This window comes from Canis lupus, chromosome 6 (genome assembly GCF_048164855.1).
Source record: "Canis lupus baileyi chromosome 6, mCanLup2.hap1, whole genome shotgun sequence".
NCBI lineage: Eukaryota > Metazoa > Chordata > Mammalia > Carnivora > Canidae > Canis > Canis lupus.
The window spans coordinates 38,068,281-38,084,614 of NC_132843.1; the positions used below are offsets into that span (position 1 = coordinate 38,068,281).

At 49.7% G+C, this 16,334-nt stretch overlaps 2 protein-coding genes, 1 long non-coding RNA gene and 1 other non-coding gene across 5 annotated transcripts; 2 read left to right on the forward strand and 2 right to left on the reverse strand.

The window, feature by feature from the left end:
- Positions 1-416: 416 nt before the first annotated feature.
- On the forward strand, positions 417-1,807 carry SNAPIN (SNAP associated protein). Of its 2 annotated transcripts, XM_072829567.1 has the most exons (4): positions 417-623; positions 822-868; positions 959-1,077; positions 1,248-1,807. In XM_072829567.1, exons 1-4 carry the CDS (start codon positions 481-483, stop codon positions 1,347-1,349), a joined length of 411 nt encoding a protein of 136 aa, XP_072685668.1. In that variant the 5' UTR covers positions 417-480; the 3' UTR covers positions 1,350-1,807. The 2 variants fall into 2 exon arrangements, with proteins under 2 accessions (XP_072685668.1, XP_072685667.1); XM_072829566.1 differs by lacking the exon at positions 822-868 and having other exon boundaries at positions 422-623.
- A 184-nt stretch (positions 1,808-1,991) lies between these two features.
- ILF2 (interleukin enhancer binding factor 2) lies at positions 1,992-9,229 on the reverse strand. Its single transcript, XM_072829565.1, has 14 exons — positions 9,089-9,229; positions 8,791-8,850; positions 8,656-8,698; positions 8,211-8,315; positions 7,855-7,932; positions 6,799-6,901; positions 6,148-6,213; positions 4,512-4,628; positions 3,952-4,030; positions 3,569-3,656; positions 3,110-3,171; positions 2,920-3,034; positions 2,632-2,722; positions 1,992-2,482 (listed from the first exon to the last, which is right to left on the reverse strand). The coding sequence occupies exons 1-14, from the start codon at positions 9,091-9,093 to the stop codon at positions 2,322-2,324; spliced, it is 1,173 nt and encodes a 390-aa protein (XP_072685666.1). The 5' UTR covers positions 9,094-9,229; the 3' UTR covers positions 1,992-2,321.
- A 193-nt stretch (positions 9,230-9,422) lies between these two features.
- TRNAM-CAU (transfer RNA methionine (anticodon CAU)) lies at positions 9,423-9,494 on the forward strand. The gene has a single exon. It is a non-coding gene; the product is annotated as a tRNA-Met (tRNA).
- A 2,021-nt stretch (positions 9,495-11,515) lies between these two features.
- LOC140635259 (uncharacterized) lies at positions 11,516-15,206 on the reverse strand. Its single transcript, XR_012032621.1, has 3 exons — positions 15,071-15,206; positions 13,394-13,447; positions 11,516-11,745 (listed from the first exon to the last, which is right to left on the reverse strand). It is a non-coding gene; the product is annotated as an uncharacterized lncRNA (long non-coding RNA).
- Positions 15,207-16,334: the final 1,128 nt, after the last annotated feature.

A 16,334-nucleotide genomic window follows, 5' to 3' on the forward strand; every position in this document is an offset into this window, starting at 1 on the left:
ATGCCTGGAATTCGATAAACACTTATTTTTTATTATTATTATTTTTTTATGACAGTCACAGAGAGAGAGAGAGAGGAGGAGACACAGGCAGAGGGAGAAGCAGGCTCCATGCACCGGGAGCCCGACGTGGGATTCGATCCCGGGTCTCCAGGATCGCGCCCTGGGCCAAAGGCAGGCGCTAAACCGCTGCGCCACCCAGGGATCCCTTTCTCTGGGTCTTTTGCTATAAATATAAACTTTACATCAGTGAGGTGTCAGAATGCTCTTTTTTCTAAGCTTCAAACCCAGCTTTTTTTTTTTTTCTTTAAACCCAGATCTGGAGGACCCGGACCCCGGCCCCGCCCGCGGAGGTGCGGTTTCCCGGAAGTCCCCAGGCCACGTCCCGCCGGCAGCTCCCCGGCGCCCCCCGGCGGCGCACTTCAGCGCAACTCCAGTTCCCGGCGGCCCGCGCGGCAGTTCCCGGCGGAAGGGCTGCTCGTGATGGCGGCGGCTGGTTCCGCCGCAGTGTCTGGGGCAGGGACCCCTGTGGCGGGTCCCGCAGGCCGTGACCTCTTCGCCGAGGGGCTCCTCGAGTTCCTGCGACCGGCCGTGCAGCAGCTGGACTCTCACGTCCACGCCGTCAGGTCCGAGACGGAGGGGCGGGGCGGGGCCGCTCCGCGGGTTGTCCGGGGGCGGGGGCGGGGTGGCCCGGAAGCGGCGGGGCCTGCGTCGGAAGGGGCGGTGGGGCTGGCGGGAAGGCGCGCGTGGTGGCGGCGTCTTCCGGCGCTAGGGGAAACCCTAGGGAGTGGGCTTTCCAGTGTGGGCCTCGTCCCTCTTCGCAGAGAGAGCCAGGTGGAGCTCCGGGAACAGATCGACAACCTAGCCACTGGTGAGTAAGCGCCCCGCACCCTCGGGGCCTTGGGCTGAGGTGACCGCGGGGCCTCCATCCGGTGTCAGCGGCTCCCTCCTTCCACCCCAGAGCTGTGCCGAATCAACGAGGACCAGAAAGTGGCCCTAGACCTCGACCCCTACGTGAAGAAGCTGCTGAACGCGCGGCGGCGAGTCGTCCTGGTCAACAATATTCTGCAGAACGCGCAGGTAAATCGTCTCCCCGAGCTGCGAAAGCAGAGGGAGTGGCCTGCGAGGGCTGGCCCGAGCAGCCCCCTGCTCCCCCGTATTGGCTCGCGTCCTGGATGGAGCGAGCCTGGGGGCACAGGGAGCGCCAGGTCTTCCACGGTGCAGTCAGCGTCCCACATCTTGTCTCCTAGGAACGGCTGAGGCGGCTAAACCACAGCGTTGCCAAAGAAACAGCCCGCAGGAGGGCCATGCTGGATTCAGGACTTTACCCCCCTGGCTCCCCAAGCAAGTAACCGGCAGGAAGAGGGAACCCGAGCTGCCCTCTGGCCTGCCCTGTGTCCTCCGGGGCGCCTGCAGACCTCAGGACATGGAGAAGGCAGCCCCGGCGGGTGTTGGAAGCATTTATATCTTACCCGTGTAGAGCGGGACTCAAGATCCCAAAGGATTATGGCTCTTTCTTCCAAGAGTGAGCTGAGGCTTCTACACATTCACTTGATCTTAGCCAAAAGGCCGAAAAGCGATGCCTCTACACATTCAAAGTCCAACTCCTCTGCCTTCAGCCCTCGTTAATGAGGCGCTTCCTGGGTTGCATGTTCTCTGACTAGTTTTCCTTTATTTATAGAGGATTTGGAGAAGAGGGCAGGCAAAGTCATGGGAATGACTTCTGCCTACCCTCGTATTGATTGCACTTGGCTTGAATATAGTGGCAGTATTTCTAGAACCATTTAATTAAATAAATTCTTAAACAGTGTTCTTACTTTACTCTGGTATATGGAAAGGTTCCAAGAGTCTTCGTGCATTAATTCTAATAAAGCTTTAAATTGTGATCTAACGTTTACGATGAAAAGACTCAAGTATCCTTTTCACTGAAGACTATGGAAAGCAAAAAAAAAAAAAAGGTTGCCAGATGCCAAGGAAAAACAAGACCCAAGAGCCCTACTAGGAAGTATTTTAATCATTTTTCTTAGAAAAAAAAAAAATCCAGACACTTAACAGTTCACAACATTTCAACAACAAAGTACTGGTTTTTCCAAAGAACTGGGTTTTCTGAAGTCTTAGGAGAAAGGCTGGTATTGTTTCACTATACATGGATGGCATATGTCATAAATGGAAGACTTCTGGCTACTGAGCCAATCAGAACCCAGTGGAATGACACTTCCTGTCTCCTCTATCCCTCAGAAATGCCCCCTTATTAAAGCCAGGAGCAATTAACTTAGGCTGCAGTCTTCCCCTTGGACAAGAAAGGGGGTGAAGAGAAAGGAAGGTCACTCTTGAGTCTCCATGCTTTCCTCTTCCTCTCCTTGAGGTGGTTCTTCCGTATTCTCCTCCTCCTCTTCTCCTTCCTTCTTCTCTGGTGGCTTCTCATAAGCTTTTTCTGAAGGTGTCACTATCACTCCATCCCAGGTAGATATTTCAGAAGCAAGATCTAGAAAAGAAAAAGTGATTTCAGGCCAAGTAGCCCAGCATACAATTAGTGATCTACACAGTGGAAATACCAAGACTATCTGAGTAGTGCAATGCTGCTTTACAGACCACAGAGTAGCATTAACAACCCTTGATGCAGTGATCACTCACAGCTGGCATCACCCTCCTGGCCAAGAATCTTCCGAAAACCACCATGTGAGAGGATACGGACCAGAGTCTGAGCTGTATAGCACACCATGTCCTGAAGGAGAACCAAGTGAGGATAAACAAGGTGAATCAAAATAACATTCTCATGAAAATAAAGATGAAGACAACTTTAATTTCAAGACCAAAGTCTGAGAACCCCCAAATCCGGACCCCTAAAGACATTCCCTTTGCATTCTGACCTGGAGATTCAAAAGTGGGTCACAACAGACTGTATCTGAGCCGTCCAAATACCTGTTGTTCCAGAGTCATGACTGTGTGTACTCTAAAGTTGCCACTTTCACAGGGGTCAGTGATTCCCACTGACCCTGGCAAGAACAGTCCTGCAGCCAGAATCTGTAAGCAACGCCTGAAACACAAGAACATTGAAAGAACAGACAAGACCACATATATCCAGCCCCAGACCCAAAACAGCATGTTTTACCTGTATGCCACATTTAGGGCCAAAGGCTGTCTGGTGGGATTGTTCATCACAGCATAGTGCCCCTGAAAAATAAACAATCTGGTTGGTGTCCTATAAACAGGACAAATCTAGCCAAGCAAACTGAGACCCCAAATCATCACAGAGAAAACTGGTTACTACGGCCTAGCTACAGTGTTTAGAAGCAATTATGAAATGGTTGCTCCTTCAGTAACTTCCTTCCATTATCACATTATTAAAATGACATCAGTAATGAAAAGGCATAGTGGCATCAATTACTCCTTCAACTGAATATTCCAAAAACCCAACAGTAATTACTAAACATTTGAGTATTTACTGGATTACTTGTCCACCACGAAAATTTATTTTCAGATTCACCAAATTTCAGACCCTGATAGGTTTCAGAATAACTACTGTTAAAGAGGGATGATCAGAAACTCCCAACTGCCCTTGTTAACTTACCAGTAGGTCAAGGATCCAGGGTGTGAGTGGCTCAAAGCCAGGAAAACGAATCCTCAGGTCCTTCAGCAGTCTAATGAGAACTTTAACTCTGAAGATAAGAGGGACCGAGGCATTAAAAGTAGTAAGATCATGTATTTCCACCCCTGAGGTACAGAGCTAATGCTACTTCCAAAACTATACATTCTGTTTCTCTCAGTCTAAATTTGTTTAAAGTTTAAAAAAAAAAAAAAAAAAAAACAAATTATAGCCAAAAAAGTTCTGAGAGAGGTAGTATGGGAGATCTTGCTACTACTTATTACTAATACAATTAGAAGGATTAGATTATTTTAAACGAAAAAAAAAAAAAGAAGGATTAGATTATTTTAACTCAAATAAGGACTCACGTGGACTGAGAAGCATTTTCCTCAAACCAGCGGGCATGTCTGATGGCTGCTAAGGCACTCTGCAACACCTTGATATCCACTATAAGACAAATACAATAAGCTACGATGAAACACTCCTGTTATTAAGTGAACATTTCGACCCCATTAGCATAGTTCAAAATCTTGGAAGGAGACAGGGTAACTTCCTAACTTCTTAAACCACCCCATATTTCTCAGATTAGCGAATCACTTGTCCAAAAATCACACTATTCCTCCCCCAAACCAAATTTATAAGCATGCAAGATCTACCACTTTCCCAGAGAGCCTACACCCTCCATAAATATTTCTTCAATCCTTAAGTCCTGCACTCCAGTTGCTTTCTTGGCTATCCCATTTGACAGTTTCACTAACAACCTGGTAAAACGGTCTCCAAATTCCAGAGGGAAAGTCTGGGGATCAATCTAGGTCCAGAAGGTTTCACATGGAATAGCAACAAGCTAATAAGTAAACTCAAATGCAATCTTATGTACCATGTTTTGAATTTCCCAACTATCCCAGCAACGGAAAAAAAAAGAACTAACAATGGAGTTCTGGGTCCAGTTTTCGGAGATTGGGTGGCACTGTTGTAATGAGAATCTTCACTGTAGCATCAGAAGAACTGATCTCAAAGCCAGTTTCATTGGTCAGCATGGTTAAAACTGAAAGAAAGTAAAAGACTATAACTTTCCTATTTCCTTTACACGACCAGAGATAAATCTACAGTGGGAATAAGGGAACAGATAGGTTTTAAGCCCCGTGTGTGGCAGAGTCTGCTTGTCCCTCTCCCGCCCCCTCTGCTCCTTCTTCCCTGTGAAGGAACTCTCAAATAAAATAAATAAAAACGTTAAAAAAAAAATTGCAAGAGTCCAGAATGAGGATTCAGAATACAATTTTTAAAGTAACAGAGATGGGGGACCTGGCTGGCTCAATTACTAGAACATGAGAATCTTGATCTTTAGAGTATTAGTTCAAACCCCATGTTGGGTGTAAAACTTACTTAAATAAACTTAAAAAAAAAAAAAAAAAAAAAAGGGCACCTAGGTGACTCCGTGGTTGAGTGTCTGCCTTTGGCTCAGGTCGTGATCCTGAAGTCTCAGGATTGAGTCCCACATCGGGCTCCCTGCATGGAGCCTGCTTCTCTATCTGTCTCTCTCATGAATAAATATTTTATTTATTTTTTTAAAGATTTTATTTATTTATTCATGACAGACCCTGAGACAGAGAAGCAGACACAGGCAGAGGGAGAAGCAGGCTCCATGCAGGGAGACCCAAGCGGGACTCGATCCCGGGTCTCCAGAATCAGTCCCTGGCCTGAAGGCAGCGCCAAACCACTGGGCCACTGGGGCTGCCCTAAATATTTTAATAAAGTAATAAAAAACATAAAAAGCAGGAGCGCCTGGGCGGATCAGGTTACGTGTCTTACTCTTTTTTTTAAATTTATTTATGATAGGCACACAGAGAGAGAGAGAGGCAGAGACACAGGCAGAGGGAGAAGCAGGCTCCGTGCACTGGGAGCCCGACGTGGGATTCGATCCCAAATCTCCAGGATCGCACCCTGGGCCAAAGGCAGCACCAAACCGCTGCGCCACCCAGGGATCCCACATCTTACTCTTAATTTTAGCTCAGGTCATGATCTCAGAGTTGTGGGATGGAGGCCTGCATCTGGCTCTCCACTCAGCACTTAATCAGCTTGTCCCTCTGTTCCTCCTCCTGCTCTAAATAGATAAAATCTTAAAAAAAAAAAAAAAAAAAAAAAAAACAACTAGGGGTGCCTGGGTGGCTCAGCTAGTTAAGCATCTGCCTTCAGTTCAGGGCAGGATTCCAGAGTCCTGGGATCCAGCCCAGCATCGGGCTCCCTGCTGAGCAGGGAGCCTACTTCTCCCTGACCCTCTGCCCCTCCCCCTCCCTCCTTATGCATGTGTGGGTGCACTTGAGCTGTCAAGTAAATAAAGTCTTTAAAATATATACATATACATATATATATATATATATATAAAGTAAAAGTAAAAGAGATGAACAGGATCTTAAACACTGGAGATCAGTGGCAAAAATTTCCCCAACACTGTACTCTGCATTCACTCCTCCTTCTAGCCTGATCTGGCTTTATTAAAAGTGTCCTTGTAGTTACAGACCTGCCTCCTATGACCATTAAATACATGTTCAGCAACAAACTCAAACCTTCAGAAGGATCCTGTGCTCTCAGGCTTTCCACAACTTTGTTCCCTAGGGCAGCAACAGCTTCCACTAGATTGAGAGAAAAGGACATCGTGAATATTATAATGATTTCTAGACATTCTATACATGTCTATACCACTCCACATTCTGATTTCTGCCCCACAGGCAAGGCTGCGGGTAAGCAAGAATTAACACTTTTACAAGGGAAACTAGCACCTGAACACAAAAACTGGAAGACTCAGGGAACAGGATACCTCCTAGACCCACACCCTTATTTTTTATAGTACGGTTTCTCATCAATGGCACAAATGCCACTTGGGGCTGGATAATTCTTTGAGGGCTGAAGGGCAGAATATGTCCTATGCACTGTAGGATGCTTAGCATCATCCCTGATCTCTAATTCCTTTATTGCCAGTAGCCCAAACTGTGTCTAGACACTGCCAAATAGTCCATGGAAGAAAAAAATCACCAATTGAGAAACACTACCCTTTAGTAACAGCCATACATTCTTTCAGACACACAGTCCAGACCTTGTCCCTTATTACCCCAACACACGTTAAAAAATGACCTTTCTCACAAGAAATTTGGGCTTTGAAGACACCTATGCCTCAAACTCAACTTTCTGCTCTTGTGGCCAGAAAGAGATGCACTCACATGTTGGCAGAATCTTTAGGATTACCACCAGGTCAGCCACATTGTGTCCTGTAGTCATTGTTCCTTTTTTATAGGATCCCACCTGTCGCACTTCTTCAATTTGCTGTTGGAAAAGGGATTGGGAGATGCAGAAGTGAAAAAGACTATCTAGAGGGGCCTGGGTGGCTCAGTCAGTTAAATGTCTGAGTCTGACTTTGGCTCCAGTAGTGGTCTTGGGGTCCTGGGATCAGTCAGGCTCCCGGCTCAGCAGGGATTCTGCTTGTCCCTCTTCCTTTGCCCCCCCCCCCCCCCCGCCCAATCCACACGTGCTTACTCTCAAATAAGTAATAAAACCTTAAAATTAATAAAGGACTGCCTAGTTCTTCTCAGAACTCAATTACAACACAATTATTACCCAGGTTTATTTTATTTTTTTTAAATGTTTATTTATTTATGATAGTCACAGAGAGAGAAAGAGACACAGGCAGAGGGAGAAGCAGGCTCCATGCACCGGAAGCCCGATGTGGGATTCGATCCCGGGTCTCCAGGATCGCGCCCTGGGCCAAAGGCAGGCGCCAAACCCCTGCGCCACCCAGGGATCCCATTACCCAGGTTTAGAAGTAGCAGAAGTCAAATCATAAAATAACCACATGGAGATGCCTGGGTGGCTCAGTGGTTTAGCCTCTGCCTGTGGCTCAGGGCAAGATCCCAGGGTCCTAGGATCCAGTCTCACATCAGGCTCCCTGCAGGGACCCTGCTTCTCCCTCTGCCTGTGTCTCTGCCTCTCTCTCTCTCTCTCTGATTGATAGATAGATAAATAAAATCTTTAAAATAATCTATCAACCGATCAATCAATCTACCCCATGAAGAGCCTAATACACGGCTAGCTGATAACACTGATACAAGTCTTGTCCCCAAGATCACCACCACAAAGGGATCCCACTGTACTTTCCTTCCCATCTTAGGCTTGGCTTTGGCGAATAAGTAACTGAAGACTTAAGAGACAGGAGGAGCGAAGGAAACACTACCCACACCACTAAGGCTGCCCTTTCCAATGATTAAATCACTAAAACTCACCACTTCGAATGTCCCTGGAGCCACAATCAAATTGTCAATCACATTGTTGATTTTTGTCACCAGAGAAAGGATAGATGCCTGAAAAACAGCAGGAAACAAAGATACCCTAAAGTGAAAAATTATAAGCAACTTCTCAGAGTTGGGGTATTTTTCCATAACTTTTTGACCTAAAGACGCATCCCTGAATAAAAACATAAATGCACATGGAATCTGTTGATATAATCTTGTGACACTCTCCCTGTACCCACAGTGAGAAATGAGATCAGCTGAGCCTCTGCGGAGTATAGGCTCTGGTAACAGCAACCTGGGTGGGAGGTTTTTAGAGAAATCTCAGGGAGAAAGCCCAAGAAGTAGACCTGTTCAGCAGAATTAGGAGCAAGGTCCTGATTCCTCTTCAGCAAGGCCTCACTGAACGAAGTTTCGTCAGGCGCTGGCTTGACCCGGGGGAAAGCCATCTCACACTAAGGCACAAAGAAACGACATGCTATTTACAAAAAATACTTGTTTTTACTCGTTAAGGTACTCAAACCAGAGTACTTGCTGGAAGGACCAGCCATCGTTTAAGTTCTCATTGCGCTACAGAAACAGATACACCAAAGAGGGCATTCATCATCCAGAGCAGAGACCACAGTCCTGTTAGCGCCCACAGGAGCCCCGTGAGCACACGGGCTTTGCAGGCGACCCGAAACCCTGCTGCTTCCTGCCGGCCCGAGCTCCCCGTGAACCCCGCGCACCCGCGGCGAGGCACGGGGTTCCAGGGCACTCGAGGTCAACGAGGGTCAAAAGGAGCTAGTTACTCACCAGATAGAAATCAAATGGAATATGTGGCACAAACGGCCGGAACCTGAAAGAGGAAAAGGGATCCCCGTTACTCCTCAGCCAACTCTCACCGCGAGCGGTGCCTCTGGCTGGCGGGCACTGGGGACCGGCACTCACCCGCCTCCTGGGCCTCCTCGGGACCCGAAGCGCCCGCCGCGCCCTCGTCCTCGGTCACCCCTAGGAAGGCAGACATTCCCGGAGGTCTTCGCTGCGTCCAAGGCACCGCCACCGCGCCGAGCTCCCCGCTCCCAGGGCCCGGGCTCCAACCGCGCGTCCGGGGGACGTACACCCCGGGATTCCCGGAGCCGTCGCCCCAGGTCAAGGCCAGTCCGCCCGCCGCCCGGCCCCCGGCCCCCGGCCTGCCCAATCCTCGGCCCCTGGGCTCCGCCCGCCGCCTTCCCGCCCCGGCCCTTACCTCATGGCGCCCTAAGCCCCGAACAATGGAAGCCACCCTAACCGCCCCTCGCCTCGGAGGAGCAGACACCAGAGACGCGGCTGGCCGGAGCGTCCCAACAAACTCTGGCCCGATTGGCCCCCGCTCTACGCCGCCGCTAACGCCCATTGGCTTATTTTCGCAGACCGGCCTGCAAGCCAATAAGAAGCGCCTGCTGTGTCAGAAATTAGCCAATAAGAACAGATTTCACAGTAACAACCTTTTTTTTTTTTTTTAAGGCAGGCACTAGGTGGCGCGGTGCAAAAATGACTGGACAGAGCTTCGTCTAGGACGCTGAGAGGCTCACAACGCCAGTAGCAGAGTGGCGCAGCGGAAGCGTGCTGGGCCCATAACCCAGAGGTCGATGGATCGAAACCATCCTCTGCTATAAGGTATTACATCTTTTCCTTGGGTGCTGCACGTACTTTTAGTGCTTATAATCACCTTTTCCTCCCTCAAAAATGCAGCCTTTAGAACCGTTTTTGCCAAAATGCAGTGAAGGGGATGGGAAGGGACTTCAGGCAACGCTACACGCCTGGGCGGGGCTCACCGAAGGCGGGAACCTGAGGCAAGAGAAGCTGATCAGACTCCTATCAGACGGAAAGCCCTGATGACAACGGGTTAGACTAGAGGAGAAACCGAGGCAGCCTTTGAAAGACCCTTCAGGGGCACCTGGGTGGCTCAAGGTGTGATGTCGGGGGTCCTTATATGTATTCCCGCATCAAGCTCCTTGCCTGGAGCCTGCTTCTCCCTCTGCCTGTGTCTCTGCCTCTCTGTGTGTCTCTCATGAATAAATAAAATCTTAAAAAAAAAAAAAAAAGTTCAGAAAAAGCGCTGAGGGGAGGCTGCAGAGGAGGAGGAACCCGAGTCGCCTGGGGAAGGTCTCGCTCCCCCAGGTTCCCCTCCCTCCGCGACCCCCAGGGCACCTGCCCCCCACCCCCGCCAGGTGGCTCCGAGCGCGCATAGGCAGGCGCTCTTTCTCCCGCCCCCGAGTCGCGGGCAGCCGGTCCCTCCCGGGTCCTTTCTCTCCGGCTTCTCCCCTTCTGCACCGGATACGTTTACTTCACTGCCCGCACGTTTTCTACTTTCAGCAGAGATTTGCGGTCTGTGTGCTTCCCCGCTGGTGGACAGTGTAGGGAGGACTCCGCTGCAGCCCCAGGGTCACACGCGGTGGCTGCTGGGTCACCCACTCAGAGACGGCCAAGCAACATGCAGCACCGCAAGCTTTTCCTCTACTTTAACTGAGTGATGGGCTCCGCCGCGCAACCATCACCCAGGTGAGGACAAAGGACTTGTGTCTGCGCTCCTGACCCTCTGCCCGCCCGACGGGCCACCCCAACTCCGATTTCTGTGAGCACAGGTTGGCTGCGTCTGTTCTCAACTTCACAGGAATGTCTGTACTTTCTGTCCAGTTTCTCTTGCTTGACACGGTTCAAGCCCCTCCCACGTGTTTGCATGTATCAGCAATGTGCCGATTTTAGTTAGGAGTAGCATTCCATGACATCAATTCGTCCACTCCCCTGTAGAGTCCCTCTCCCACGTACTGGGCCCCGGGAACACATTTGGGTTGTTTCCACTTGGGAGCCATTATGAATAAAGCCGCTGGGAACATCTGTGTGCAAGAGTCCTGGGGCCAGTTGCGTGCATTTCTCTTGGTAGGTGTGTATGTATACAGAACTTAAATCCTGTATGTATTTTTTTTCTTTCTCTTTTGTTCTTTCTTTCCTGAGTTCAACATGGGGCTCAAACTCAGGAGCCTGAGATCAAAAGTTGGGGCTCCACAGGCATTTAGCCACCCACGTGCCCCATAATTTTCTCTGGATAAGGAACTCTAGCTTGGAAGTTATTTTCTTTCAGCACATTTGCTATATTAGTTTACTATCTTTGGCCTCCATTTTTGCTGTGAAAAAACTTTTTTTTTTTTTTTTGCCAACCTAATGGTTGCTCTTTTTTTTTTGTTTGTTTGTTTTTATTTATGATAGTCACACAGAGGGGGGGGGGGGGGCAGAGGGAGAAGCAGGCTCCATGTACCAGGAGCCCGACGTGGGATTCAATCCCAGGTCTCCAGGATGGCGCCCTGGGCCAAAGGCAGGCGCTAAACCGCTGTGCCACCCAGGGATCCCATGGTTGCTCCTTTGAAGGTAATCAGTCATCTTTTTTTCTATTTTAAATATTTTTTAAAGATTTTATTTTTTATTTATTCATGAGAGAGAGAGAGAGAGAGAGAGAGGCAGAGACGGAACAGGAGTCGGATGTGGGACTCAATTCCAGGACCCCAGGGTCATGACCTGAGTCAAAGGCAGAGGCTGAGCCACCCACGCATCCCTATGTTAAAGATTTTGCCTTTGATTTAATTTCCTGCTATTTCACCCTGGTGGGTTCAAATGTGGACGTCCTTTTTAAAAGATATTTTATTTATTTATTTATGAGAGACACAAAGATAGAGAGACAGGCAGAGGGAAAGGCAGGCTCCTTACAGGGAGTTGGATGCGGGACTCAATCTCTGAATCTGGGATCATACCTTGAGCTGAAGGCAGATGCTCAACCTCTGAGCCACCCAGGCACCCCCAAATGTAGACGTTCTTAATCTTGAGATTTGTTGAACTTCTTGAATCTGTGGCTTTATTCCCCACTCCTTCCTGGGTTCCAAATAAAGGTATGTCAGATTTTTTTCACATCATCCTATCTGTCTCTAACACTCTAAACACATTCCTGTTTAATCTGTGCTTCATTTTGGGTAGTTCCTCCATTCTTTCTTCCAGTGCATTACTCGCTCTTCACTTGAGTCTTACTGTTAAACCTATTGATTGATTCTTAATTTTCTTTTTTTTTTTTTAAGATTTTATGTATTTATTCATGAGAGAGAGAAAGGCAGAGACACAGGCAGAGGGAGAAGCAGGCTCCATGCAGGCAGCCCGATGTGGGACTCGATCCCAGGACTCCAGGATCACGCCCTGAGCCAAAGGCAGACGCTCAACCACTGAGCCACCCAGGCGTCCCCAATTGTGTTTTGTTTTGTTTTGTTTTGTTTTTAATTTAGGGCTGTGAATTTTTTTACTTCTGGTTTACCCAATTCCAAGGCTTCCCTCAGGAGGGCAGCTTTCAGGATCCTAAACCCAAATCAGAAGGTGGTTTTCCAGGTTTCTCATTTTGGGGGACATTTGGACTATAATTTTTGTCTCATTTGCCCCACACAGCTCATTTGCTGCCACCAGTTCCAATCTGCAAACAACCCCAAGATAAAAGCAGTCCTACTACTGGTCTCCCCTCTCTGCTTTCCTGTCTTTCATGTTCTTAACACCAATAATTCCTCACTGTCTTATTAGTGCTGTGAGTTTTCAAAGTACTTCATCTAACATTTTCAGTTGTCTTCAGCTCAGGGATTGGGCAAATTGTTCCATTCATTATTGGAAGAGGGGCTCAATTACTAAATTAGTTTTGAATGTAGTCGTTTCTCCTGAGCTCCACTCCACTAATCCAATAGGCCATTGGACACTTCCACTTGGGGATCTATAGGCACCCCCACACACACCCAATAAACTAAAATTGTTATCACTCCCCAAAAACCTGCTTTTTCAGCTCTTCAGCAGATGGATCGATGTCACATAAACTTCAATTATGTGTGTATTGTCTTTTCTTCTTGATGTCCAATTGATTCTACTTATAAAATATTTCTCTATAGTCAACAATATTATGCACTTAAAAAGTTGTTAAGAGGGGCACCTGGGATGTAGTTAAGCATCTGCCTTTGGCTCAGGTCATAATCCCAGGGTCCTGGATCATGCCCTACATCCAGCTCCTTGTTCAGCCTCTCCCTCTGCCCCTCCCTGCGCTCATGTTTATCACTCTCTTTTGCTTGCTTACTCTCTCTCAAATAAATAAATAAAATCTTTAAAAAAGGAGGGGCATCTGGCTGGCTCAGTCAGTAGCACATGTAACTCTTGGTCTTAGGGATGACTTTGAGCCCCAAGTGGGGGATAGTTTACTTAAAAAAATAAAGGGGTTAAGGATGCCTGCGTGGCTCAGCGGTGGAGCATCAGCCTTTGGCTCAAGGCTTGATCCCGGGATCCTGGATCCAGTCCCACAACAGGCTCTCTGTGGGGGGCCTGCTTCTCCCTCTGCCTATGTCTCTGTCTCTCTCTCTCTCATGAATAAACAAAATCTTTAAAAAAATAAAACAAAGGGGTTAGTTAAAAACATTTTAAGAGGGTAGATCTCATGTTAAGTGTTGTTAATACACACACAAGGACACAAGGAAACAGTGGAGGTGATGGATATGTTTATTACCTTGATGTGGTGGTGATGCTTCACAGATGTAGTATGTATGTCCAAACTCATCAACTATATAAATAAATATGTATCGTTTATGCCATATCAGTTATACCTCAATAAAACTAATTTTTAAGAATGCCCCCCCCCCAAAAAAGTGTCCCAATCTCCTATTTATCTCTCTTATCCTCCCATATAGGACAGACATTAGGTCTACCACACAAATGCTTGCATGACCTGCCCTCTACTGCCCTCTCTTGCCTCTCCTAGTCATTCCTGCATGCTTACATCACATCTCTGGACTGAAGACATAAACTCCTACAGCAGCCAGGCAGGTGGAGCACACCGGACAGGGTGGGTAGGAAGGATCTGTAACGGACTAGATTCACCTCAAGGAAGGGATGCAAGACTTATCTATTGCCAGCCCTCTGATATTTCAAGACAAGTCAGAAATCCAAATGTTCATGTGCCATCTGCAGATTTTATTTATTTACTTTGAATAAGCTCTGTGCTCAACTTGGAGCTTGAACTCAGGCCATCAAAGAGTCCCACCCTCAGGGCACCTGGCTCACTCAGTCCGTTAAGCATTAGACTCTTGATTTCGGCTCAGGTCATGATCTGGGGGTCCTGGGGTTGAGTTCTGTGAGGGGCTCTGTGCTCAGTGGGGAGCCTGCTTGAGGTTCTTTCTTTCCCTCTGCCCCTCCTCATCCCATTCTCTCTCACTCTCTCGAATAGGTAAATAAATCTTTAAAAATAAAAAGTAAGGGGATATCTAGGTGGCTCAGTGGTTGAGCATCTGCCTTCAGCTCAGGTGGTGATCCTGGGGTGCGGGGATCGTGTCCTGCATTAGGCTCCCTACAAGGAGTGGTCTTCTCCCTCTGCCTATGTCTCTGCTTCTCCCTCTGCCTATGTCTCTGCCTCTCTGTGTCTCTCATGAATAAATAAATAAATCTTTTAAGGGATCCCTGGGTGGCTCAGCGGTTTGGCGCCTGCCTTTGGCCCAGGGCACGATCCTGGAGACCCAGGATCGAATCCCACGTCGGGCTCCCAGTGCATGGAGCCTGCTTCTCCCTCTGCCTGTGTCTCTGCCTCTCTCTCTCTCTCACTGTGTGCCTATCATAAAAAAAAAAAAAAAAAAGTTTAAAATAAATATTTTAAAAGCTAATAATAGGGATCCCTGGGTGGCGCAGTGGTTTGGCGCCTGCCTTTAGCCCAGGGTGCAATCCTGGAGACCCGGGATTGAATCCCACGTCGGGCTCCCGGTGCATGGAGCCTGCTTCTCTCTCTGCCTCTCTCTCTCTCTTTGTGACTATCATAAATAAATAAATAAAAATTAAAAAAATGAAAGCTAATAATAAATAAAAATTTTAAAAAGAGTCCCACCCTGACCGAGGCAGCCTGGCACCCCTCATTTGCTGATTTTTAAGTGTAGGCAATTAAGTCAAATATAGAGAAAGAGAATGAATGCAGTCAGAACAAAACATTCCTGCATCTGAAGTTGGTCCCGGGGTATACCATTTGTTCTAGACCATAAGAAAAAATGGTCCCAAAATTCTCCAAAAATTCCAGAAATAGGGAATATACTTCCGTATTCTGCTCTCTGCACAGAATCCCTGTTCATTGTTCTACTCTTGCTGCATTATTTCTCTTAGGAGATTTTCCTGGTCCCAAAGCAAGCAAAAGTTAAATCCTCACCTGGGCCTCTTAGCAGTTTATCCATCTCTGCGCTGCGGTCCTCAGTCAGATCACTCAGTACCACCACTCGTCCCACGCAGGCTCCTCCAAGGCACTACCGTCCGCATACTCACCTTCAGCCCACGCACAGTCGGCGGGCGGGTGTCGCGAAGGGGTCAGTGACCCCTGCCCGCCGCGAGGGGGCGGAGCGGCTCCACAACGGGGACAGGCGGCGGCGGTCAGGACCCCTAACCCGGCGCCCAGTGGATGCCTCCGGTGGTCGTTTCCAGCCCCGTCTCCCGCCGCCACTGCAAATCCCACTTAAATATCCCCCTCAACCCGAAACAAACTCACACTTGCCTTCCGGGAGCGGCTCCGGCGGTCCCCGGTCGTCGTCCCCCGCACCCCAGCTCCCCATCCCTAAACCTGTGTGGGAACTAAGGGTTAACTCCGCCCGGCCGCTGGGTCCCTGTACCCCACGAACCCGCCCGACCCGAAGCTGGGGGGCGGGGGCGGTCCTGGATGAGCCGAGTCACGAGGACCCGGGGCTCCCCCACTTCCACGCCCTTTCCAGAAACCCGCCCCCCTCGCGTCCACCCGCAGGCACACACACTTGCGCACACTCACACCTTTCCTTGCCAAGATCCCCAACAGCACAGCCCCCCCCACGGAGCCAGGGAGGGGGAGGGGCGAGGTGGGGCGCACCGCGGTCCCGCGGCCCCCTCAAGTCCCCTGGGTCCGCTCCGGCGCGCAGCAAGGAGGCCCCCGCCTTGAGCGCGGCTCTCGGAGCCGGAGGGCGTGGAGGGTCCCTGGGGAAAGCGCGCGGGCTGGGGGCGCGGGCAGGTCCGCCACTTCGGGGCGGGGACGAAGGGGTTAAAGATCCAGTCGCCGAGTCTGGGAGGGGAAGCGGCGGGAGGAAGGACTCGGAGCAGGGCTCGGGACCTCCCCTGTCCCCCCCGGACGGCCGGACGCCCCCGCTGGCACCCTCCCGGGGCCGGCGCTCACGCGCGCACACACACTCCACTCCCCTTCCCTCCCTCGCGCCCTCTCCCACCCTCCTCCTCCGACCGCTCGCTCCTCCCGGCACACACGCACCGGCGCGCTGGTCCTCCGCGCCCAGGTCCCCGCGGCTCGCGCCCACCTGCCCCCCCGCCGGCGCCCGCCACGCGCCCCCGACCCCGAGCGGCCCCGCTCGAGGGGGCAGCGTGCCCCGGGGTGCGCGCGCCGGGTGCCCGTGACGGCGGGCCGCCGAGCCGAAGGGGCGGAGGAGGCCGTGTACGGGGCG